The sequence below is a fragment of the Capsicum annuum genome, chromosome 2 (genome assembly GCF_002878395.1).
Source record: "Capsicum annuum cultivar UCD-10X-F1 chromosome 2, UCD10Xv1.1, whole genome shotgun sequence".
Lineage (NCBI taxonomy): Eukaryota > Viridiplantae > Streptophyta > Magnoliopsida > Solanales > Solanaceae > Capsicum > Capsicum annuum.
The window spans coordinates 123,486,597-123,512,770 of record NC_061112.1 but is presented as its reverse complement, the minus strand read 5'-3'; the positions used below and the strand labels follow the sequence as shown (position 1 = coordinate 123,512,770).

The 26,174-nt window shown below is 35.2% G+C and overlaps 3 protein-coding genes across 3 annotated transcripts; 1 reads left to right on the top strand and 2 right to left on the bottom strand.

Moving 5' to 3' along the window:
- Positions 1-12,294: 12,294 nt before the first annotated feature.
- LOC107859202 lies at positions 12,295-14,339 on the bottom strand. Its single transcript, XM_016704120.2, has 4 exons — positions 13,940-14,339; positions 13,257-13,825; positions 12,654-13,169; positions 12,295-12,522 (listed from the first exon to the last, which is right to left on the bottom strand). The coding sequence occupies exons 1-4, from the start codon at positions 14,196-14,198 to the stop codon at positions 12,397-12,399; spliced, it is 1,470 nt and encodes a 489-aa protein (XP_016559606.1). The 5' UTR covers positions 14,199-14,339; the 3' UTR covers positions 12,295-12,396.
- A 4,507-nt stretch (positions 14,340-18,846) lies between these two features.
- Positions 18,847-20,756, top strand: LOC107859204 (transcription repressor OFP5). Its single transcript, XM_016704126.2, has one exon. The coding sequence runs from the start codon at positions 19,342-19,344 to the stop codon at positions 20,605-20,607; it is 1,266 nt and encodes a 421-aa protein (XP_016559612.1). The 5' UTR covers positions 18,847-19,341; the 3' UTR covers positions 20,608-20,756.
- A 141-nt stretch (positions 20,757-20,897) lies between these two features.
- Positions 20,898-23,029, bottom strand: LOC107858085 (pentatricopeptide repeat-containing protein At4g18840). Its single transcript, XM_016702813.2, has one exon. It carries the CDS (start codon positions 22,933-22,935, stop codon positions 21,268-21,270), a length of 1,668 nt encoding a protein of 555 aa, XP_016558299.2. The 5' UTR covers positions 22,936-23,029; the 3' UTR covers positions 20,898-21,267.
- Between the last annotated feature and the right edge of the window lie 3,145 nt (positions 23,030-26,174).

Genomic DNA, 26,174 nt, shown 5'->3' with positions numbered 1-26,174 from the left:
TGAGTTTGCTGATACTTTGGCCACGATATCTTCCATGATTCAGCACCCGAATCAGAGTTACATCGATCATTTGGAAATAAGCCTGAAAGAGCAACCCACGCATTGCATACACGTGGAAGAGGAGCCTGATGGAAGGCCTTGGTACTATGACATTAAGAGGTATTTGGAACCTGGAATATATCTTGAAAAGGCTAGTAACAACCAAAAGAAGACAATCCAGCGTTTGGCAAAGAATTGCTTTCTAAGTGGAGAAATTCTTTTTAGGAGAACTCCTGATTTGGGATTCCTAAGATGCGTCGATGCGGCGGAAGCCAATAAGTTGATAAATGAGGTACACGCTGGAGTTTGTGGGCCCTATATAAATGGGTTTGTCCTTGCCAGAAAGATCCTGAGAACCGGTTACTTTTGGATGACTATGAAAAATGATTGTAGTAAGTTTGTGCAGAGATGTCCAAAATGTCAAATACACGGAGATCTAATTCGAATGCCTCTATACGAACTTCACACAATGAATTCTACTTGGCCTTTCGTAGCTTGGGGCATGGATGTCATCAAACTAATAGAGCCACTATCATCGAATGGGCATAGATTTATTTTAGTTTCCATTGATTATTTCACTAAGTGGGTCGAAGCTGCTTCGTACAGAGCCGTCACTAAGAAAGTGGTTGCAGATTTCGTCAGAAATAACTTGATTTGCCGATTTGGAGTGCCGAAATCGATTATTACAGATAATGGGGCAAACCTGAACAGTCACTTGATGAAAGAAATTTGTGATTAGTTCAAGATTGTGCATCGCAACTCGACAGCGTACCGTCCCCAATTGAATAGAGTCGTAGAAGCTACTAACAAGAATTTCAAGAAGATCTTGAGAAAGATGGTTGAAAATGATAGATCATGGCATGAGATGTTACCTTACGCCTTGCTAGGGTATCGAATAATAGTTTGAACCTCCACAGGAGAAACTCCCTATTTACTAGTTTACGGGAATGAAGCTGTGATACCCGCTGAGGTCGAAATACCTTTCCTAAGGATTATTCAGGAAGCTGGACTAAGTAACGAAGAATGGGTCCGTGCTCGCTATGAATAATTCATGTTGATTGATGAAAAGAGAATGGCCGTTGTATTCCATGGTCAGCTGTATCAACACAGGATGGTTCGTGCCTTTAACAAGAAGGTAAGAACTCGAGCATTTGAAGTGGGGCAACTGGTTCTCAAACGAATATTCCCTCACCAAGAGGAGTACAAAGGCAAGTTCTCTCTAAATTGGCAAAGGCCATACATAGTTCTCAAGGTTCTATCTGGAGGAGCTCTGATTTTGTCTGAGATGGATGGCACAGAGTGGACCAAACCAATCAATTCTGATGCGGTAAAGAGATATTATGTTTGAATGACGTTCTAGTTTTTGTGTTTTCTTAGTTTGTTTGTAATCACCTTTGTAATAATGTTGTTTGCTAGTGTGTAACTGCCTAGAATCCTTTCCCTTTATGTACGAACTACGTTTGACCTGAATTCCTAAGAAAGGGATACGTAGGCGGCTTATGTCGACTTCGGTCAACCCCTTAGGATAATTTATCATTTCTCTTTATTCCTGAACTACGTTTGACCTAATTCTTGCTTCAACGGGATACGTAGGCGCCCCAACGGCTCGGTCGTATAACCCTAGGGAATGTAAACTGGGGCAGAACTTTCAAGAAGGAATCTTGAAAATTCACAAGAGAAGATCGATATCCAACAAAGAGAATGAAGATCAACAAAGACTTCAGATCCACTCAGATTGGTATTATCTCAAACAAGTTTAAACTGGGGCAGAAATTTTGAGGAAGACCTCAAAATTTCCACCAAATGTCGGAACATATTCCAAATTCCCCAGCACCAGAGGTTAAAGCTTTGGAAACCACCAACTGTAACAAAGTCTGGGTAGACTCAATTTTTGGTTGTGATAGAACTACTTGAAGAAACCCTCCAACAATAATCATGAGTTTTGGAAACCATCCGTCGAATATAGTCAAAACCACGAGAAAGACATTCGTTGAGCTAGTACATGACATAACTGGCAGAGATTTTCTAAAGTTTTACAGAAGTTTTCAAAATTATTTTCAAAAATTTAAGACTATTTTCAAAAATCTTACGACTCACTTACTTAGTACTTGCCTAGACATCATTTGGGATAGAGTGTCGGGATGGAAGTCTCAATATGGTGGAATGCCCAAGAGATGGCAAGGAGCAAATCAAGGATCGAAGAAGGTCAACATGGAGTAACTTCATCAACTAATCATTTTTCTGTGGATGCAGGGATCAATACGAAAAATGAGAGTCTCTTTCAAAAATCTCCGAGCAAATTGGGACTCACAACAGATCATTAATGCCCAAGAACGGTATTTTAGGGCAGCCCTAAAAATAGGTTTAGTGCCCATTTATTGAGGACCTTTTGATTTGTCCCTCTCATTTCTTGAGATCGTAGGCGACAAACAAAAGCACTTTGTCTTCTTTACACGTATCGTATTTAGAAGTTTCCTAAAAATAGTCGCTAGTAAAAGAGACTTTGTGTTTACTAATTGTCTACCTTGAGTACAGGTACATGTAGAAAGAAGGACACTGACAAATGAAGCCAGGTAAAATTATTTTATCACTGCCACAATGGCTATTGCATATCATTGCCGCAAAGGTCATCACATATCATTGCAGCAAAGGCCATTACGTATCTGTTGACACGCTAGAACAATGCTGGCATCGAGGATATCATCAGCATTCAATATCTGTTGACGTGCTAGACACAACGCTGGCGTCGAGGATATCATCATCCAATATATCTGTCGACACGCTAGACACAACGCTGGTGTCGAGGATATCATCAGCATCGAATATATCTGTCGACACGCTAGACACAACGCTGGCGTAGAGGATATCATCAGCATCTAATATATCTGTCGACACGCTAGACACAACGCTGGCGTAGAGGATATCATCAGCATCCAATATATCTGTCGACACGCTAGACACAATGCTGGCGTTGAGGATATCATCAGCATCCGATATATCTATCGACACGCTAGACACAACGCTGGCATAGAAGATATCATCAGCATCCAATATATCTATCGACACGCTAGACACAACGCTGGCGTCGAGGATATCATCAGCATTCAATATATCTGTTGACATGCAAGACACAACGCTGGCGTCGAGGATATCATTATCTTTTCATGAATCAGCATCTGAATACATTAAGAGCACACGATTTGGAGGGACACCTTCAGGTCGCTATCTAAGGATGAATGATATATAAGATTTCCTAGCAATTGACAATTTGAAGGTCATCTATAAGTCATATTATTTGAAATATGATAGTGTGCAAGATCACCTATGAGTTGATAGCCTGTAGGTCATCCGTAAGCCACAACAACATCCTAACCAGATAGTGTGCAAGATCGCCCAAAAGTTGATAGTTCAAAGGTTATCCGTAAGTCGCAACTAAATCCTTATCGGAGGATATGCAAGATTGTCAAATTGATACGTCCAAGGGTTCTCTATAAGCCGCGTTATATCCAAGATCGATTATATGCAGGAATACCCAAAGACGATCAATTTGAGGGATTATCTATAAGTCATATTGTATCCAAGGTCAGATAATGTGCAGGAATATTCTGGTCTCACCTTTACCTCTGGGATGTTTGTTAACTCATACTGAGAGAAACTTTCTTTTTCTTTCAAATTCGGGTGACAACACACTTAGAGTTTTGGAAATTATGCTTACGTAAGTTCTTACCTATGGATGTGAAGAGATCCACGTTCATGGTTAAGAGGTTACAAGCCTCTTTTCCACAACTCGATTAACTCATCACTCATCTCAAGCTAAAGATCGTCTAAAATAAAAGACTATCTTTTCTACCGATTGAGTCGAACTACAAGCAGTCTGATTCCCTAAGTCTCGAGGATATGTGGGCTGGGCTTTATGTAGAAAACTCAACTGCATTCCAATCTCCCCCCAAATCCCTTTATTCCCCAGCTTCCTGATTTAACCGAAGCACTCTAAAACCGTGATAGTTGGTGTATTTTCTTGAAAATCATGCTTAAAATCAAGCTTTATGAACTACAAGTGGCCTGAATTCTCATGAAACCTGAGATATGTAGGAAACCTGACACCGAGGTTTGGCCATAACTCCATAAAACTCGTGCGAAGATTAACCCCTTTCGGATTCGAATTTGTGGTCAGACAAAAATTAGGAATATCAACCTCCCTTTGCCCAGGGTTACTTGTATCCACCCTACCCAAAGGGAGGGGGCAGTTGTTGACACCTAATTGTTGCCTTCCATAACTAAGTTTAATTTGGAGTTCCTTCGATTTTCAAATAAAACTACAACATTTATTTTATCCAAATAAAGGATTTTCAAAGTATTTATTTGGGTAAATTGGTCAGTTTAAGTAGCAATTATATATTATCATGTTCAATTATACGAGATTATATAATGTTGTTACTTAAGTATTTATTTTACGAAATATCAGGATTTAATCAAGGTTCGTCTTAAAATAAATGGTTGAAGTCTTGATTTAATCTCAAAGATAATTTATGTGGATAAATATATGTTTGATTTTATTAAATCAAGAAGCTCAGCATTAAACAAGGTGTTAATTCGTATCAAATTTTGATTTGATTTAGTCAATTTATCAAATTCGACTCTAATTGAAATCAAATTGGCCCCAATTGTAAATGCAATTGACCAATTGGTATTCAATTTGGCCAGAATTTAAATTTGATTGCCTAAATTGTAATCCAAAATTAGAATACTAATTCTCGAAACCCTCTACTCATTTGACCCAAATTGAAACCCAATACGCAGGCCCAAAAGCAAACCATTCACCAGTAACCCTTTTTCATTTTTGGGCCGATCACCAGCCAACTTTAACAATAATTAATACACGGCCCAACAACATTCAGTAACCCCAAGCCCACTTCAACCAAAAACCAACCCGGCCCATCTCTTGCTCTTTCTTCAACATAATAGCGTACAAAATACGCGTACAACCAGCCTTCAACATGCCTCAACAATATCGATTGACAACAGCAACAAGGACCCGTCAATCCGAACCATACCCGCGAATCCAGTGACCGAAATCAACCCATTTTTTCCTCTTTTACGCGTCATATGTGCCTCCCAGCTAATTTGTACGAAGAGGATGCTCGAATCTTCTAGAACAGGGCAAAGGTGGCCTCTCAATGTTTCAATTCCATGAATCTCGGGTACCATAGTACGAATTCGTACGTTGGTGGAGATTTCTCATTGGTTCTTGGGGAGAAGTGCTTTCTATTGGCTACTTAATTTTTGAATTTCATGAGAAACAACAAAAAAAGGTACAATCGATGGATGAAAACAGGTTGTGGGAGGGGGGAGGGGGGGAATTTTGGAATTAGAATTCAAAATTCCTTCTTCCAAATTTCGAAAATGCCCCAACCCTTTCTCTATATAAAGGATCTTGGGGCCACTGTTTTGGTGGTCTTCTTTCTCTTCTGGAAAGGGATTTTCTCTTTTGAGGCTCTTAGAAAAATAAAAAATTAATTAGTCGAAAATGGGGGCTTCTTCTCTTTTGGGGTAGGGAAAATCAGGTGGTGTTTGAAAATTTTGGGAGGTTCAGAAATTTTTCTTTCTTTTCTTTAAAGGGTTTGAAAATTTAATGCGCCTATTCAGTCGAAGTAATTTTTGGTGAAACTAAAAGGAAATTCGAGAGTTCTAAATTCAAGTTGAATTTTTTAGTTAAAAGTGGTTTGCAAAATCTTTAAGAGGAAAAAGCAAAAAGACGCTCTGTTGGTGGTCGACATTGCGACATTTCAATAGTGACAATTGTGCTGATAGCTCGTCATCCCGTTTGCTGCCCCCATAAGAGGTAAACGCCTCTTCTCACTTAAAGTTTTGCTGGGGTCTTCTTCTTAGATGTTTCTTTCTTTGTGATGTTGTTTTGATTGTAGTGTTATTTGAGCCTGAGAATCGTTTGCTGTAGAGGGTTGTAATGGCCATAGGATCTGCTGGCAAAGATTGTTGCTATGTTGTTTTGTTGCATCAATGTTTACGCTCAAACCTTTTGTTCCCTTCCTGATTTTGTATGTTCGTTTTGATCGTTTTGACTCACTACCTGATCCTCATGTTGTTCGTTGGTCTCGATCCTATTTTTTTATCGTAATCCATGTAGCCATGGTGTTGATCTTCAGCATAGTTGTTACTGATTTTTTAGTCCAAATAGTGTTACTTTTGAGCTAGAATATTTTTATTTTTGAGTCTAAATATTGTTGTTTTTCAACCTAAATATTGTGGTGCCTTTTTAATCTAAATTATGTTGTCTTGTAGGCCTGGGTATTGTTATTTTTTTTTTTGAGCCTAAATATTGCTATTCTTTTAGCTTGAATGATTTTGTTTCGGAGCCTAAATATAGTTGTCTCAAACCTTGAACATCGTTGTTGTAATACTTGTATTTTGTTGTGTTACACTAAGCATCTAATTTTTTTTTACATAGCATACAGTCGAGTCGGATCTTGTTTGGTGGTCTTTGAAGTCGATTGATAATGTGTTAGTTGCTCCATTTCGATCTGAATTGGTTTTCCTTTCAACTTTTTAAAATGACCAAGATAGATAATGTGTTTCTTTCTTCTCGCATAATGACGTTCAAAACTATTTATGCTTGAGGCGGTGATTCGTTCCTACTTTCTCTCATTGCTAAAAAATATAAATAAAAAAAAAATTTAGGTATCAAGTTCATCTTTTGGTGTCGATTAGAATAGTTGCTTGTCAATATCCTTGTTACTTTGGTTTAATTTTGGCTCATAGCCATTAGGTAGAAAATGATGATTCTGTTGTCTTTTGGATACCAATCTATGTTTCCAATGTTTCCTTCGACAAAATGCTTGAAGTCTATCTTTTCTCTGTTTTGTCTTTGTTAATATGTGTCCTTTGTAGCTCTACTTGTTGATTCGTTGTTTGTGATATTTATTTATTTATTCTCGATTATTTTCTAGCCGGTTTAATTATTTAGTTCAATATATATAGATTTTTGGCTTCAAGAATCTTGTGATGAATCACCTCTTAGTCATTAATTTTAGAATAAAGCAAGATTTATTTAAACCAAGCTATATAATTGGTCTTTTCTCTTAAGTCTGTGCTTTCTGATTGGTAAAGTTTAAGGTGATATTTCTATGGGTGAAGTGAATCAGTAGCTTTACATGATGTTTCTTTTAAGTAGATCATGTAGTACTATTTAATTCGTGTACAAAATGTGCTCCTTTTTTATTTCATCACTTATTTGTGAAGTATCTAACTTTCAAACATTTATTAATTTCCTTACCTTTTACTTTGCATATGGACACGTTTGAGTCCTATATGGACTCTGTCATCTTTGCATCTTCGCTATGCTCCCATGAGGCTCACCTCGTTGAACTAAGCCCAAACATTTATCCCATGAAATATGGATACGTGGAGTTGGAAGAGGAAAATGGGTCAAAGTCCCATCTTTGAAGCGGCCAAGAGACTTGAAAGTCTCGGTTTCCATTTCATTCATTTATTTAGTCATTTATTATCGTCGTGTTTATTTATTTAGTTATTTATTCATTCGGGCCTCGAAGCCAAAGTTGTATTTAATACAGCTGGAGACAAAACTCGAGCTAAAGGCTTAAAAAACATATAATTAGGACAGGTGAAAGGAGAAATGGGTTGAAAACCCAACTAGATTAGGACAGGTTTAGTGATTTGGGCTTCAAAGCCTAAATCACTACTTCTCCTCCCTTCCCCTTTCTTTTTGATTATTTGTTTTGCATGCCTTTTTGCGAACCTAGTCAAATCCCCTAATGAATTCGCTAAAAATTAACTTTTGCAAACTTTCAAAGTATTTCTAAAAGTCAACCATGTTTCAACAAATCAAAATTTAGAAAGTTAATCAAAGATGTTTTCGAACAGTTCGGATAACCGCAAGTTAGCGGACGTTTTAGGTGCCTAACACCTTCCTAAAATGTTAATAGGAACCGCTTATCTAGTATCTCTAACTTAAAAATGATTTTTCTGTTTTAGATCGTTTAAAGTGTTTTATAAAGGTTTCTTAATTCCTTTTCAAAATTAAGTGGCGACTCTCAAAAAGTCAAAATTTCTCCGCAAAACATAGGGGGTAATAGGACCCCCGGAAAGTTCAATATGCTCCACTAGAAATTTGGTTAAACTTCAAGTATTTTCGTGGGTATTATCCCTAGAATTTATATGGACTAAATTTATCAATCTGATACATAAAAATCATACCTTTGGTATTGAGTCTTTTTTCGCAACTTTTTTTTTCTCTTTGCAACATCAACAATAGACTTATGAAGAAGTATGTTAATGGAGGTTGGTGAAATTTTCTGGCGGTCAATGACCATAACACACATACTACGACTTTTTTTAGGTCTCTTTTCACAACTTTTTATTTTCTCTTTGCAACATCAATAACAAATTTATGAAGAAGTACGTTAATGGAGGTTGTTTGTGAATTTTTTTTCAGCGGCCAATGGCCATAACACAGATACAACGACTTTTTTTTTTTTGCTTATTTTTGGAATTTTGTCAATGAGAGTTAATTGCAGATGAATTTATTGCTAACTTTTATTACTTACCTAATGATTAATGATTTAATAGCCATGTTTTCTAAGGAAAACAGAATTTTTCTTAACCTGCAACAATGTCAACGTGATTTAGGGAGAAAAAATAGGAGTTGTGTGTTATGTATCAGATAAAAAACTTATTTAGAGATTTAGAAGGTATTTTTGTAATTAGTTTAATCGGATGGAATTTTAAGTAATATAGGATACTTAAGGTGTTGTTTTATGTAATTTATCCATAAAAGCAAACATTAAACAATTTTCACATTTTTTTTGAAGTTGAATTTTTTGTTATACCTAAAAATGGTAGTTGTCTGCTATTTTTTTTTTTTTGGTTTCCCAAGGTATCCCCACGGCCGCGCGCACTAAGTGGTAGAGAATTGGCCTGGTTTCCCAAGATATCCCCACAGTCACGCACTAAGCGGTAAAGAACTGGCCATATTCCACAGCCGCGCACTAAGCGTTAGAGAACTGGCCATATTTTTTTTTGATTTCCCAAGGTATTCCCACAGCCGGCAGCCGTGAGACTAATCCTCCGTTCCTACTGTCAGCGCACTAAGGGTAGGAAACTGGCCGGCAGCCGTGAGATTAATCATCCGTTCCTACTGGAACTAGCCACAGGGTTTTTTCCATTCACCAGAGGTGGGGATCGAACCCCCAACCTCTTGCTTAAGGGGTGAAGTGCTGAACCACCACACCAACCCTTGTGGTTGTGAGTTGTCTGCTATTGATTTTGCATGCAATTTAAGAAACAATAAATTATAAAGATAATTTACTATATTATTCTTTGAATTTATAAGTTTAATATTTTGAAAAATATTGGGTAATGAATTATTTTTAATATCAAAGGTAAAATAGGTACAAATTAATAAATTATCCGTCAATTTTTAATTTAAAAAAGTATTATTGGATTTATATTTTTAGTAAGATGAACAAGTAGAAAAACTACTTAAACTTCTTTTTAAAATCACTTCTACAAATTTACCAAACATTATTTTTTTCGAAAAAGAAATATATCCTTTTTTCTCCAAAAAAAAGTTATTTTTTTGAAGAAAAAAAAAAAAACAATCCAAAGCAGTCACTTACTCTATCATTCTTTTGTAAATGGGATTGTTAATCAGTATCAATCGATTTGATTGTGTTGAATAAATAAATAAGTAATCGATTCTTCTCATATTAGTTGGGTATATTTTATTTTATATAGTGATTAAAAAATTATAAATAAGCATATAATTTTACTAATTCACCTGTTAAAAAGCTTTTTGAAAACTTTACAAACAAGTATGAACACTTTGAAAAAGTATTAATTGCAATGATAATATGAGAAAAATTTAACCAATGTTTTATTGATTTAGCAAGATGACCAACTAATATGAGATAATTAATTTTAGTAAGATGATCAACTAATATGGGATGAAGGAACATAAATAACAAAAAATGTTTTATCTTTTACTCCCTCCATTCCTAATTAGTTGTCATCCTTACTAAAAATAGATATTCATTTATTCTCTCCATTCTTTTTTAATCGTTCTCTTTTCTTTTTTAGAATTAAACGATACAAATTTTGACCAATATTTAAGTTGTAGTATTTTTTTAATCAAATTGAAAAAAAGATTATAATTTATAGTACGTATGTAGTTTTTGAATATTTAAATTTTAATTTTAAAAAAATTAAATTAATCTAATCTAATTTAACTTTGACACGTAGTCAAATTGACTCACAAAAAATAAGGAAAGCAATTAAAAAGAAATAGAGGGAGTAATACTTGTCATTTCACAAAATCAATACATAATTAAGTGTGTTTTTTCATCTTTACTCTTAGTCATAAATATAAAAAAATATCAATATAGTATAAAAAAGAAAGTATTAAATAGATAGTGATAATAAATAAAAATAATTTAGTCTTTTTTTTTAACCACAAAATAATACTATAATTGAACTATCGGAAATAACAAACATCACCAAAACTCCAAGACTAAACAACTACAAGCAAAGCACTACGACTACTGGCATATATAACAAAATAAAGCACGCCCGCCTACCTACTAGTAGGAACACACTCATATCTATTAACCATTTACCTTATTTAACCAAAAAGGACATATTCTAAAGTTATTAACCATCTACCTTATTTAATCAAAAAAAGACTTATTCTAAAGTTACAAAACAAAAAGTAAACACCAGAACCAGAACAATAAAAGAAAAGTTTACAAGCCACGCTAAAAGTCCGCATCAGCATCTCGGGCATCAACTACTAGCCGGTGTCTCTAACTTGCCGGTATACTAGATTCTTTGTAGTCATAGATGCCCATATCATGGCCTCGGAAATTATTGCCATCGGTACTATTCATCAGCAAAGTAAATAGAACCGGACCTCAATTCGGGAAATTCTGTGGTTGAGAGAACAAAGCTTCGGTTTTTGCCAACGAAAAATGCAGGATTGCCAATGTCTTCTAAGTGTTGAAGCTTCACACGATGATCATTTATGAAATCAACCTTAAAAACATTAAAAGTCATTGTCTTGTGGTAAATGAGATTAGGATCTTTAGTACTTGGCACTAAAGTCACTTCCTTGTAGTAAGGACCTTCAATATCTGGCACGCCCGCGAGTATAGGTCAGATTGTTTTAAACAATGTGACGTATATATAACAATAAAAGGCTTTTGGTTTTGGTGAATCACGTCCTGGTAATATAGTGGGTCATAACGAAGAGGCCAATCATATATATGTCGTCTCAAAATATGAGACTTATCCTTAATGTGAAAACCTCTTAATTGGATCACTGTGGAGATCCCAAGCTTCAAGGTCTAGGTCCACATAGCCGCTGAGGGTGTAAAATAGTTTCTTTAATTTGATGGTATTGTATAAAGGGGGAATCCAGCAATTGGGGTGATTATCATCTCGTCGTGTTCTTCTTCTGCAGAAGGTGAGTTTTTTATCCATACTGTAAATGGCCACAGCTATGCAGTCATCATCCATAGGAGATGACGAGAGAACCACAACAGAGATGAAGACAAGACGCGCCTATTAGAGTGAAGTGGTTTAACGGATAAAAGCTGAGGTTAAATAGAAAAAGTTGACAATCTTTACTACTTAAAGAACCCAACCATCCCTGAACTGATTGTCCGCAAAAATGGCAATAAAAATCAGGTGGTGGATCACTACTTTCCACTACCACCTCTTTCACATCTTTCTCCCACGGACTGTATAATCTGCTGACGGCTTCGGAGCCAGTATCAACAAAGGAAGCTGCTTGTTTGGTCTTCTAACTTCTCTACTTGCTGTACGTACCAGCAGTACAAGGAACACTGGTCGCATAAGTCATTGGCAAAGAATAGCGATTGCCTCTGATTGTTTCCATTGGACGACAAGGGCATGCCATCAATGAAGATGAATTCAAAATCTTTGAGGGATGAAAACCAATATTACTAGATCTCGACAAAGATGAATTCAAATTCTTTTTAAAAATTGAATGCAAATAAAAATGGTGCCAACTAAGTAGTATTTAGCAACGGGAGTGCATCTCAAGGAACAGAATACCCATATAGTCAATTTTTAACTCTTTTAAAGTTTGAATTTTAGTTGATTAGTTGGTTGTAACATGGTTGGTTCAACCATTTCTATTTTAGGTAAAATAAAACACTTAAATTTTTTTAAAAAAAAAATAATAATAAAAGTGACAGAATATTCAATAATTGAAAGAAAATAATTCATTAGAATCTTTTTCTATTTCTCAATTTCGAATACTGGTGTTCTTTGTTCTTGTGTTTACATTTAATCCTTCTAATTCTACTTGGGTACTAGAATGTCAAAATCAGAGACAGTCCACTCTGCCACTTGATTAGCATCTTTAAAAATTTCAGTTCCTAAGTCAATTGAACTCCACCTCCTCTTTGCTGGTGCAGTGCCTGGATCCTGCAACAAACATGTTGCGACGTTAATTTCACACACGTTAAACTATTACTGATAGTGTAAAAAGTCTTTACGCTCGAAAAATACCTAAGTTATATGTTGAGAATGCAAGAAAATTGAGAATTGAACCAAACCTGGTAAAAGTAAAGGGATTGAGACAGTCTCCCAACATCAAGCTCCCAAGTTCTTGGATCACCAATCCAACCTTGTCCTTTCTTAGTAGGATAACCATATTCACCCCAAACGGGATGTGGCAAAATCTGCAAAATCTCCTGAGGTTGAGGATTACTGTAAGGATCACATGGTGAACTAGGTTGCTCGATATGTATCCCATTCCCTGGTGAACAATAATAATGGTAAGCCTCATAGGGAAAATGAGACTTGTCGCTTCGATGAACTTTTGTTCCATTTGGAAATGTGTGGTATGGAGGGCACGATTTTTGGCTATCTCGGTTGCACCAGGATGGTGTTTCTGGATTCAGGATCATCTCGCTGTATCTTGTGACATCTGAAGTCACGTCTCCGTCGCATGGCTTACCGTTGTTCTTCCAACAACTCCCCATGTCCATCAGGTAAAATTGGCTGTTGCGGCCTCCACCTTGGATCACATTCAGTGTGAATCTTACCTTAAAATTTGGTGATTCTGGTATCTGCATAACAAAAATTTAACGTTTCAATAAGGGTAGTCGAGAAAATACACAAAACCGCGAAAAAAGTTCATGTTTTTAATCACTCACAATTTTTGTCATGCCCCTGGTTTGGTAATGGTATCCACCAGAAAAACCAGAAGTGGCATCTGATCTTAAGTAAAGCATCAACCAAGGATACTTTGTTGAGGTCCTTAAAAGATTGTGGAAAATCCAGCTTCCTTTACCTAGTTCTTTCTGCCATGTCACAGAATAGAAAGAGGTTGCACTTCCTTGGGTCAAATCCCATGTTCCATAAAAACTCCCTTTAAGAGTTGTCCCTTGTAAAGTTGTGTAATTGTGGTAAATCAATGGCTGATTCATGCATCCTTTCCCAAAACATGGAAATTGGCTAGGTGGTCCGAATGGTGGTACTTTGACACCATTTTTCGGGCATTTAGCAGCGAAAGTATCCATGTTACCACTCTTAAGCATGATCATCCAGAATTGCCATGGATTTGGCTTGTCATCAACTTGACATTTTGATCCCAAATATAGTTCTTTCTCCGCTGCATAAAGGTCTACGTTGTTAAGCGCCGGCTTCTTCAGTCCTGGAAATGGTTTTCCTACGCCTAACTTGTTGTCTTGCTCAGTCACTTTATGTTGCAACGTGTATTGATCTGCACCAGAGACAGAAAAATTCTCCCATATATAAACATTAACCATATCAAACATAACAAAATCAAGAAAACAGAAACACATACAAAGGAGGAAAGAAGGGAAGTTCAACTCACTTGAGGCTTTGTTAGCATCAAAGCAATCAGCAGCTCTTGGGCTTCCCATTTTGGGAGCTTCTTCTCCAACCTCATTACATTGGTTCCATGCCTCTATGGCCACTCTTAGCCCATCCCTTCTCATCCCTGAATCTCCAACAGCTGAAATGTACTGAGCATTTCCATCAAGACTCAAGGAGAAAACCCCACAAACACACACATTGATTAGCAAAAGGGAAAGCAAATTGAACCAAGAAAATGGACTTTCAAATTGAGCCATGTCTAAGTTTTCTTGCCTGGTGTTGTACACTAGCTCTCTCTCTCTATATATATAGATTAATGTTCTTTAAAAAACTAAAATCTAAGATCTTTATAGATTGGCTAGATATAACTCCATTTATTGTTTCATTATATTTGAAAGTTGACTGATCATTTGTCCTATTTCTAAATTTTCCTTTTTTATTATTATACAAGTATAGAAAAAAAATAATGCATTTAACTAGGTGGTGGTTGACACTTGCTCCATTTTTCCATAATTGGTCAGGTTCAAATTTGATCTTGAAATCTCTATCAGGAAGTTTCTTTTAACCAAAACCTCCAACAAGAATGATGTAATGTAATGTACTTTCAACAGCATCATCTAACAAACAAGATGTTGATTGCCTTTGAGACTTTGAAATTGATACTCCTATAATCCAATTCAAAAGCAATAAATGAAAGTGAACTTTGTTCCTTATTATCACATGTAAAATGGAATCTTGTCCACTAGAAAGTAAAAGTTGAGTAAGAATTAGTATTATTTTTTAGTGCAAGAACTTTGAGCCAAAGAAAAATTGGTATCAATTCTTGAACATAAAGGCATGCTCTTTATCATGTTATGAGGGAAGTAAAAGAATTATGCTTTTGAAAATTTCAAAGTAGCAAATATTTTTTTTTTTCCAATAAATACTATTAAAGTCATTTTAATTTTCTTGACACTACATATGCTTAAAACCAATTGTACTACCAAAAAGGACCCCACAAGAAAGTGGGCTAAAGAGAACCATTAGGTGAGAATACACACAATTGGTTAGTCTTGGACATATGCTTAATTACATGGTGTTTGCCCTTTAATGAGTTTTTCCTCCATTTTTATCTTACCTTAATGTTTTGCTTAGAAATCAAACTTACGAATAGCAGAACATAAGTTCTTTAAAGACGTAGGATACAATTTATTGGATATTATATTGCGAAAACATAAACTTATGTTTTATAAAAAACTATTTATTGAAGAACAAAAATTAAAAATCGCTTCAAAATAGTGGAAATGTAAATGACCCTTAAACAACTCGTTATTATGGGCTACGAAAGCTGCCATTTTTAAAAAAGAAAAAAGTTAAATAGTCAATTGATATGTTAGAAGTGATTAGTATTCCTTTTTTTTTTTTTTCAAAAATTAAATTTAAAGTTGACAAACTGAAATTACAGTTTAATGTGTTTGAAATTAAATTTATCCGATAAAATTATACATTTTATTTATTTATACTTGTACATTATTTCAAAAAGAGGAAAAAATCAAATTTACTTCTAAACTTTGTGAAAATGTTTAGATATACCTTCGATTAAAAGTTTAGTTCACCAATATCCTTGTCATCGAAGTTTTGATCTATATCTACGCTTGTTGTCAAGTTTTGGATCATATATAACCTGTTACTAAATTTTGGGTCATGTATAATCTGATCACCATTAATTGTTTTGCTAAAAATTTTCAACTCCTTTTCCTTTCTTTCTTAAAAGTTATATTTGTCACTTCATCTTTTATTTCCACATCATATATAATTAAATTCAACCTTTCTTCTTCACATTAAAATCCGTCAAATGCTCTTATCTACCTCACCCATCCCCCACCCCGACCCCCAATTTGTTTTCGCTGAGCTAAATCCCCTGCAGTTTTGGGTTGTAGAAGCATTTGTTCTTCGATTCAGAGTTGCGTTAAATCCTCTTATATTGTTAATTAATTTGCTATGTTAATCATGTTTATATTTGATCTTGTGTTTGTTTTGTGTTTAATTTAGCTAATTATTTAATTGTTTTTGTTGTTGTTATAGCTACTTTAATCGTATTTTGTTTGATATTGTGTTTGAATTCAGTTAATTATATAATCGTGTTTTGTTTGATATTGCAGTTTTTTTTTTTTTTTTTATGGTGAAGGAATTGAGTTAATTGTTGGTTGAAATTTTTGCTGTTTTCTGTTTGAATTCAGCTAATTACTTGGTGTCGTTTTGGTTGATCTTTTGCTGCTGTTAGTGGCTACTTTACTCGTGTTTTGTTTGAATTCAGTTAATTAGTTAATTTCGTTTTGGTTGATTTATTTTTTGTTGTTGTCAATAGCTACTTTAATGGTATTTTGTTCCAGGGTGGAGAGACGAAGAAGACAAGAATGAGGGTTGGGGTGGGGGCGGAGTTTCTCTTTTTTTTTTTTTTTTAATAAATGTTATTTTATTTTATATGTATTTTTAATATTTGATTTTAAATAATAAATTTTTTAATATTATAAACTTTTCTTCTGTATTTTTAATTTAAAATTATTTTTAAAAATTAAAAAACTATAAATTTTATAATATCATAAAACAGAGATGAATTTTATTTTTAAAAATAAATTTTTAATTTATTATTTTATTTTTTATTTAATATTATTGATTAATAATCTCAAAAGAGATAATACATAAATATGATCCTAAACTTGACACCAAATTATAACTTTGACCATAAATTTTGACAGTGCACAAATATGACCTTTAACTATTCAAAACTGCACAAATATGACTTTCGATCCTATATGGCAAAACGCGTGTTCAACACGCAAAACTGGGCGCGTCCAGCTTAAAATCTATGGGCATAATACATAAATATGACCTTAAACTTTGACAGTGCGCAAATGGGACCTTTAACTATTCAAAACTGCACAAATATAACCTTTAAATGATTTTTCACTATCATTTTTAAAATTATTTTCGGCTCAAAGATGAAAATAACATTTAATTTCTTTTGTCATTGAGGAAAAATCGCAATATTGAAGATTTATTAATTAGGTGGGTCAGCCTCATACGAAAAAATCGCGCGGATATGTATATCTATTATAAAGCAGAGGATGAATTTAAATTATATAATATATCTAAATATAATTTATTTAAATATTAAATTAAAGATGAAACTATACTAATAATAAAAAAATTATAATTTTAATAAAACGTTATTAAGGATAGTAGTAGTAGTATATTAAATTAACGTTATCAAATTAATGTTATTACAATGTTATTAAATTAACGTTATCAAAACGTTATTAAATTAACGCAGGGGCAGACTTATGTGATTGTCATGGGGTTCACCCGAACCCCCTCGGTAAAAAATTACGTTATATATATAAGGTAGAAAATCTATATTTATGTACGTATATTAATGTTGAACCACATGAAACAAGGCACTTAAATAGTCCAGTGGTGTTATTTGCTCTTCTTGGGCGCTTCCTTCAGCCTACTGCGCGGATTTAATTTTTTAATTAAAAAAAAGTTAGGTGTTGTTGCTATAGAAATAAATAAAAAATTTATAATAATAATAATAATAATAATAATAATAATAATAATAATAAAAACGACGCCGTTTTAACACAAAAAAATAAAATTTTGACAGTGCACAAATATGACCTTTAACTATTCAAAACTGTACAAATATGACCTCCCTCCAAGTTAGCCCTTTTAACGACGTGGTACCGTGTGATTGGATTACCTTTCCACGTAGGCGCGAGTGAAACTCACGCATGGGTTGCAAAATCGGAGGTCATATTTGTTAAGGTTTTGAATAGTTAAAGGTCTTATTTGTGCACTATCAAAGTTATAATTTGGTGTCAAGTTTAGGATCATATTTATGTATTATCTTATCTAAAAAATTAATTAACGAAGATATTATAACATGTCAGTGATGTGGATATGACGTGATATTTTTTGAAAGAGAGTGAGCCACACATATGGTCAGAAGGGTTCAAAATATTGAAGTATCCACTTTACAAATGGAAACAAGTACAAGGGTCCACGAAATCATTTCGTCTTTAGTTTATAAATTTTTAATATGTGTGTAAAAAAATAAAATGACCAACTAATATGAAATAGAGAAAAAACAACATCAAGTAAAAATAATCAAATCTAAAGTTTTAAAACATCATTTAAAGTTAACTTAGGAAAATATGCCTTTCATTAAAGTTTTTTCTTAAAGACTAATGTCTAAGTCAACCAGATTCAATTAAAATGAAACAGAAGTAATTAGAAGCTTGTAGATGTTGATGAAGTCTTTGGGAACCTTGGGTATTGGGCCAAGAAGAAAAGCAATTAGTACATATTTGGCTGCCATGCTGAAGCCAATGCCCCATCCTCAAAAGACAAAGCAATTTTGGCCCATAATTTGCTAATTGTACTCACAATAATGCAAGTATCAATCACACAAGGTGAAGTTACTAAAGACAAAGCTAAAAGCAAAAGAAGGAACCCAATCTAAAAAACAAAAGACAAGCTAAATCATGTTTAAGGTACAAAACTAAAGTGGAAGCTTTTGGGCCCTACTATGTGCCCTACCTCCTTCATCCAACTAGTACTACTACAACTTTTACCCATTTTAAATACCATTTTGGGATACTCGTGATATCTATAAAACAACTTAGAAATCCTATATAAAAAAAAAAAATTAATGTACATATAGAGAGAGAGTTAGATTTTGAATCTCATACACACAAGACAAGAGGTTTATTCAATAGTTTAGAGGATTCATTATTTACCTTGACGTTCTAAGTTCAAATCTAGGCACGGAGCCACCCACGGACACAAAGGAAAGGGGAATGAGGTAAAAGGAAATCGACCCTACACTACTTGTGCGGAAAATTTTCACCTATTCCCATTAGATAAAAGACAGAGTAGTGTCTTGTCTAGCAACTGTTTATAGTGCATGTTAAACTTAAAATACAAGTAAGAAAATTCAAACACCTCAATATATGAGTAAAATTCTACATAAATAATAAAAAAAATGGTAGAGAATAAAAGACAAAAAGTAAAGTACTTGGTTGAGGGTAATGACTTTAGGTAGGAGACCAAGTGAATTTGGTCCCTTGAGGATAGAACAGCAATTCTGCAAAAACTAGAAAGTAGAAAGAAGTGGGTAAGTGGTCACAAGATTTTTCAATATGGCGGGCCTTTCTTTTGAACTAAATAGTAGTAGTACATACATTTCATTTCCAAAAAGCAACACACACAACAACAACAACCTAAAAAAATGGACACCTTCCTCCAACATGAATCCCACTTCCCTATTTAACAGGCCTAACTGCCCCTTAACTGCTTCTATTTCACTTCTTTTTTTGCCCTTCTAACAAACACAATTCATACTAGCAAATTTCCAAGATGAAGTGGGGTAAAAAGAAAACTTCATCTTCATTGATCACTAATGTTTTCCCTGTTTCTTGGCTGTCAAAATTCAAGCAAAAGAAGGATGGTAATAGTGAGTATCAAGAAGCAGCAAAGATGAAGCACAAGGGCAAGGTGAATTTGACTTCATTTACCTCGCGGTCAGATGTTAGTTTGAAAGAAGGCAGATTCTATGATGATGATCCTTATTGGAGGCTTTCTTTTACTGAAAACAACTTTGAAGCTCATCATCAGAATCAACAAATTCAGAACCCACTCTGGTGTGGCTCTTATGATGAATGTGATCAAGATTCAACGTGGAATTCCAAGAGTATTTTGGGAGAGGAGAAGCAGAAGTTCAATGATATGGTTTCGAGAAAGATAAGGGAAAAGCCCAAAAAAATGTTGATTTCACAGAGTGAAGCAGAATTCAGCAACAGAAGGAGGAATTCTATCAGAGATGAGAAGTTGAGGAAACTTAGTAGAAGAGCTTTGGAGGAAAGAATAGCCGAAAACGCTAGGGAACCTGATCCAGAAGAAGAAACAGCAGCAGAGGTGATAGAGAAAGATATATTTGAAATAGAGCCCGAGAATGAGAAGGTAGTAAGGAGGGGGAAGGTGAAATCAACAGCCTATAATACAAGAAAGATGCGGAGTTTGTCCAAAAAGGATTCCAGTCTGAATTCAATCGAGGAAAGTTGCATGATGTTGAAATCTATGAATCTAGAGGAAGAAGCTGGTGCGTTATCTGAAGAAGAATTTGAATCAGAATGCCTAGAGATGAAAGAAATGAGGATCAAAGAAACGTCAGAGAAAAGTGGTTATCAGCAGAGAAAATCAGTGTACATAAACCAGAAGAGAAGACGAAAACATGGTGTTAAAGTCAGAGCATATTCACCAAGAACAACAGCAAAGATGGAATGCAGAATCAAAGCTCTTGAAGACGTGAAGAAAGCAAAGATGAAGATGAGACAGAAGACAAAGGAGAAAATGGGAGGAGACAGGACAGTTTTCGATAGCTATGCTGTTATGAAGAGTTCATTTGACCCTTTCAGTGACTTCAGAGACTCGATGATTGAGATGATCACACAGAGAGGGATAAAAAACTCAGAGGAGCTTGAAGAATTATTGGCTTGTTATTTAACTCTCAACTGTGATGAATACCACGACCTCATTATCAAAGTCTTTCGTCAGGTATGGTTTGAGCTGAAGCCGGTCAATATAGGAGCAGAATTACAGAAATGCCGTTGTTCTGATGACTAACAATTGCTTAGTTTGAGTTTCTTCATCCAAATGTAAATAATTCTTAGGTACTACCTCTGTTAGGAGATGTTAATTGTTTTTAAATTATGATGTACTTAAATACTGAATTGAAGAAAAATGCAATTTAAATTACAGACATCACCTTTTCACGTTTGCAAAGAGTAATCAAGTAGAATGTTTTATGCATTTTCAGGGAAATGATCACAGGATTGTTCATCAAGATGTATTAGCTCTCTTAACTATGGAATTAACAAGGAGTTTAATTAGGACTAGAATCTGGAGTATAAATAAGGGGTAAGAAACTTATCAAAAAATAAAAATACCTGATTGATAAGAACCGGGGTATAAATATAATAAATATAACACAGGCTTATCTAGGCTCTTGCACAAGTTTACGATAGCTGCTTCTTGTCATTTACAACAAACTATTTGCTTCTATTACCAAAAGAGCGTCAACTATGAGCAACATTTTTGGTCTGCATAAAGAAAAACTCCATTCTTTACCAGATTCGATCTCACCTGTGATTCCCTAAGGTCTTTGCCACCACTCAAATCTACATACTATAATTCCCATCTGGCAGCCTGAAAAGTATGAGAGTATTAAGGGAATCAGTTGCAGGCTGTATAAGCAGGCCAGCAAATTTTTGTACAAGAAGTATTTTATCCTTGTGACAAGATTATCCCTTCACCAGCCAAGAACTCGTGAACAACTCCATCAATTTCAATCATGCTACAACCTGGCTCTTTAGTTATCCCCTCGTTCCTCATCTTTCTTCGCACTTCCCTCACATCACCCCATCTCCCCATAGATGCAAGGACATTTGATAGCTGAACATAACCAGCACTGTCGCAAGGATCAAGCTCTAAAAGTTTGGTAGCGATGTGCTCTGCCAATTCAACATCATTGTGGCTTCTGCAAGCATTCAAGAAGGACTCCCAAATAGCAGGAGCTTCTTTCACTGGCAATTTGCTAACGAGTTCTTCAGCCTCCTCCAATAATCCAAATCGGCCAAGTAAATCAACCATACAACCATAATGCACAAGCGTCGGCTGAATTCTATACTCATTAATCATGAGATCAAACATCCTACGGCCCTCGCTTAATAAGCCCCCTTGACTGCAAGTAGATAGAATGCTTACAAAAGTCACCTCATTGGGCTTGATACCATCAACAATGAGCTCATTGAAAGTCTTTAATGCGTCATCCAAGTACCCATGGTTGCTGAACCCAGCAATCATTGCATTCCAAGTACTAATATCTTTTCTCAAAGTACCACTAAACACCTCCAAACCTTTCTCAATACATCCACATTTACAATACATATCCACAAGTGCAGTAGCAAGAAAATTATGAACCTCAATCCCATTCCTCTCGATAAATGCATGAACCCACTTCCCCTGGCTAAGAGATCCAACACCAGCACAAGCAGCCAGCACATTCACAAGTGTACAATCATCAGGCTTCACTTTAGTTCTCAGCATATCCTCAAAAAGAGCCAAAACTTCATTAAACCTATCCGCCTTAGTATACCCGGTAACCATAACATTCCAAGAAACAACATCTTTCACCAACATCTCATCAAACACCTTCCTTGCTTCATCCACCAACCCAACATTAACATACCCAGAAACCATAAAGTTCCAAGATTCCACATTCTTCACAGGCATTTCATCAAACAACTCACGCGCATATTCAATTAAACCCCTTTCAGCATACACACTCAACAACGCATTCCACGCTATAACATCGTCCTCAACCAACCTATCAATCATACCACGCGAAACTCCAAAACAGCCACATTTCGCATACATATGAACCAAAGTATTGTACACATACACATCTTCCTCAAGTCCAACTTTTGTCACTAACCCTTGAACTTGTTCACCTTGTTTAGCATTTTCCATAGTAGCACAAGCCTTTACAACAAACGTAAACGTATACTTATCTGGGGAAACTTTATTTAACATATTGAGGAAGATAATGAGTGCGAGTTGCGGAAAGGGACTAGTGGAATAAGCACGGATGATGGTGTTGTAGATATATGAGTTGGGTTGTTGAATGTGGGTGAAAACGGAGAGTGCATATGAAAGGACTTCAGGGGAAGAAATGGGAAGAAGAGTGGCTTTGGTTAAGAGGCGACTAGCAGAAAAAGGGTTGTGGAAGAGGCCAGTTTTGAGCATGAAAGCGTGAGCTTGGTGGAGTTGGGAGATGGAATTGGCTGTTTCTATGAAGGAGAGGATTGATGGTGTTGGTGAAGTTGCTGCCATTGACGTGTGTATTTTGGTTCTACGAGTAGCATGTGTTGTGTTTAGTATGAGTAATACCATGTCTTTTGCTCGTAGTATTTGGGCATGTGAAGACAAGAAGGGTAAATCATAGATGCTGGTGCGAGCTATTGGCGATGACTAGGTCAAGCATGTCTCAAAATTATTTTGTCAAATATTTAAAAATTTGAAAAAGTTGAATTCCACCTCATCACCAACTTTTCCAACTTAACAATTTCAGCATAACTTTTATAATTATTCACTTTAACTCAATACTTCCAACTTAATAAATTTACCCACAAGTTTCTAATAATACATTTCAACTCACTCCATCATCCACCATTATATATACAAAAATATCTAGGTTTTTCAAAAATATTAAAAAAAAATTCAAAAGCTAAAAATAGAAGGTGGTTATTTTTCCCTCCAAAAAACTCCGATTTCAGCGTTATTTTTCGGCGATCAGCTGTAAATCAGTCCACAAACATCATAGGTTTGTCCATTGCATCCATTGTTACCCCATTTATTTCCTATCTTCTCAAACACACTTTCCACCATTATTAAAAAGCTTTAAATTACTCACATTAGTCAAAATCACTTTAGAAAGTGCATTACAGCAGCTCAGGCGACTCCAAGTTCATTTTTCTATTCCATAAACCCAACAATCATTGATTAGAAGTAATAGTTATAATTTTAAGTTTTGTACGAATATCTGCACAGCCATCGACCCGTCATCGTCAGTCATCGACCGTGCTAACATCCCGACATAGACCCTAAGCATAATCTATCATCGACCAAAGCTTAATTCTAGGATGTCTATTGCAGAATTTGTTCTGGTTTCTGGTGATTTCATGGGAGAATGAGTGGAGACTCCCAAATGTTGGAAATGGAGATCATTTACCAAGGTGACAATTTCCGTTTCTGTTTGCCGCAACAGTTTGTACGATAAATTCATTGTAAGCGTAATGCAGAGCGGGGATCTAGATTGCGCATCGAGCGACATGGTGATTAGTTATCTAATGCATTCGACGAAAAAGGTGAATCCTGCGATCATAAATAGCAATGTACGTGTGTTGACGTACATAATGGATGCTGATACAGATGACTTTAGGCCTATTTTGAGGATAAATGTGGTTGAGAGGTCCTTGAAAGACCACTGAATTCATCAGCACCCGCACCGCGGCGCCCGGCAGTCGACGATGATTTGATCGACGATGATTTGAATAATTACGAGAACGATGGCGATCATCCAATTAATATGGAAGATGATTCTATGCATATAGAAGACCTTTCATTGGACTCGCAAGATGAAGAAGAAGACCGTGGAACGGGATCACAACTAGGACACTCCTTCACCGACAGAACCAATTTCTATTGTGGTCAAACATTCGCCGAACATGCGATGGAAGCTTTGCGAGAAAAGTATGACGATGGCGAAGGTTATGGTAACTCCATCTACGAGTACTCTTCACCAATTTATAAAGCTGAAAGTTAGCTCCTCGCATACTCGGAAGCAATTAACATTGTCCCTCTGGAGGCCGAATGGACTGTGCCACAGGAATCACTAGACACTAAAATTTCTCCACCCCCAACGATCCAAAACTCGGAATGAAGAAATTCAAACGCACTAAGGACGTCGGTGAGACACTCAAGTCCAAAAGGAGGAATAGGTGTTCAATATGCAAGAAATTCGGGCATAAAAGAACCACGTGTTGAATGGCCATCAAATCATAGATAGGCTTTTTTTTAGCTTCAAATGTAAAGCTACTGTTTTGGTAGCTAAATGTGCATTTCTGTAGATTTTAACATTCAGTTGTAATCGACTTAAAGCATTGTCTACGATAGACTACGTAAAGTCTACAGTCTATATTTCACAAGGTCAACAAAATATTATGTATTGGTTATATTATTGCTTATCAAACACGCTATCTTGGTCATTTTACTTCATAATCTCTCCAATCGATGCAATGAATCATTGTTTCCCGTTCTCATTTAATGAAAAGCTGCAAAAACGTTTGTTCATGAGAAAAATAGCTGGTATACGCAAACCAAGCATTTTCTCTTCTAACACACATCGACTGACCATTGGGTGGGTAGATGAAAGGACGCCATCTATAGGTCTATAAGTACAGTGCCTATTTCTACGCAACCCTTCACTTGTCCCTAAACCCAAAACATCAGAAACCCTTTTCTTCTTCTTCTTCTTCTTCTTCAGCCAAATAAAAAAACATGCCTCCAAGAAGGATACCCCTGCGCCCTATCAGACGTGTTCCCCCAAGACACTACGACCTCTTCCTTCTTAGGAATGATTTCGACCGCCTGTTCTATGGCCTGGGTCAAGACCGCATCTACCTAGTGTCACACCCTTTTTTCGCTCGAAGGGTTCGAGTCAAAGGGTTTTCTAATTAAAGTGACAGTATTGAATAAGGTTTATTTTAATTACAGAGTCGTCACTTGGAATTGAGTTGTGGTGTTCCAAGTCACCTTATTGAATCTCTAATCAAAAGAAAATGACTCTTATTATGGTCTGCGAAAACAGAAGACTGGGTAAGAAATTCTGTTGACCGAGGGGAAGGTGTGAGGCACCCCTCGAGTCCCGTGGTTCTAGCACGGTCGCTTTATTGACTTATACTTAAACTATTTTGATAAATTATGCCAGGACCTAAATTCACTCATTTTAGTATAGCAAAACTGTATACATATTATATTAAATAAATCGATGAAAGTTTAAAAATATTTGTCAAGTTAATTTTAGAAAAATATTTACCAAAGTGTATTTTTTTTACATCCTTGTATTTTAAAATATCTCAAAAAAAATACGTATGCCACATTCTTTATTGAGAAAAATATTTTCATTGTGACTAAAATTTATTTTATTATTTTTTATTTTTGGATTCCGACGATAACAAACATGAATAAATTAATTATTATTATTTAAAGTTCAAATTAATGAAATTACGTAGTTACATCTTAATCAAAATTAACATAACAAAGTTAATAGTAAAATTTTTATAATCACGTAATAAGGCTACCAATGTTACATAATCATTTTTTTTTAAAAATACGTAATTGAATCACATATAAAAAATAGAAAAAGTTTCAAAATATAATATCAATATTTTAGAAGTCAATAATGACTGCAACTCTTTATTATTCCCATCAATGACAACTTTTCTCCTTTGTTTTTATCTTAATAAAATTAAACCATTTTTATTATGTTATGAAACAAAATATATTTAAGAAATTATGGCATATATAAAATATAGGTTAATAGTCTCATACACTGCATAACTCATATATGA

Coding starts and splice junctions, on each gene's coding strand:
- LOC107859202 (XM_016704120.2), bottom strand. CDS start 14,198: ATGGCTCAATTTGAAAGTCCATTTTCTTGGTTCAATTTGCTTTCCCTT. Junction 13,170..13,256: donor CCAGGGGCATGACAAAAATT/GTGAGTGATTAA, acceptor TTTGTTATGCAG/ATACCAGAATCACCAAATTT. Junction 12,523..12,653: donor AATCCCTTTACTTTTACCAG/GTTTGGTTCAAT, acceptor TGTTTGTTGCAG/GATCCAGGCACTGCACCAGC.
- LOC107859204 (XM_016704126.2), top strand. CDS start 19,342: ATGAAGTGGGGTAAAAAGAAAACTTCATCTTCATTGATCACTAATGTT.
- LOC107858085 (XM_016702813.2), bottom strand. CDS start 22,935: ATGGTATTACTCATACTAAACACAACACATGCTACTCGTAGAACCAAA.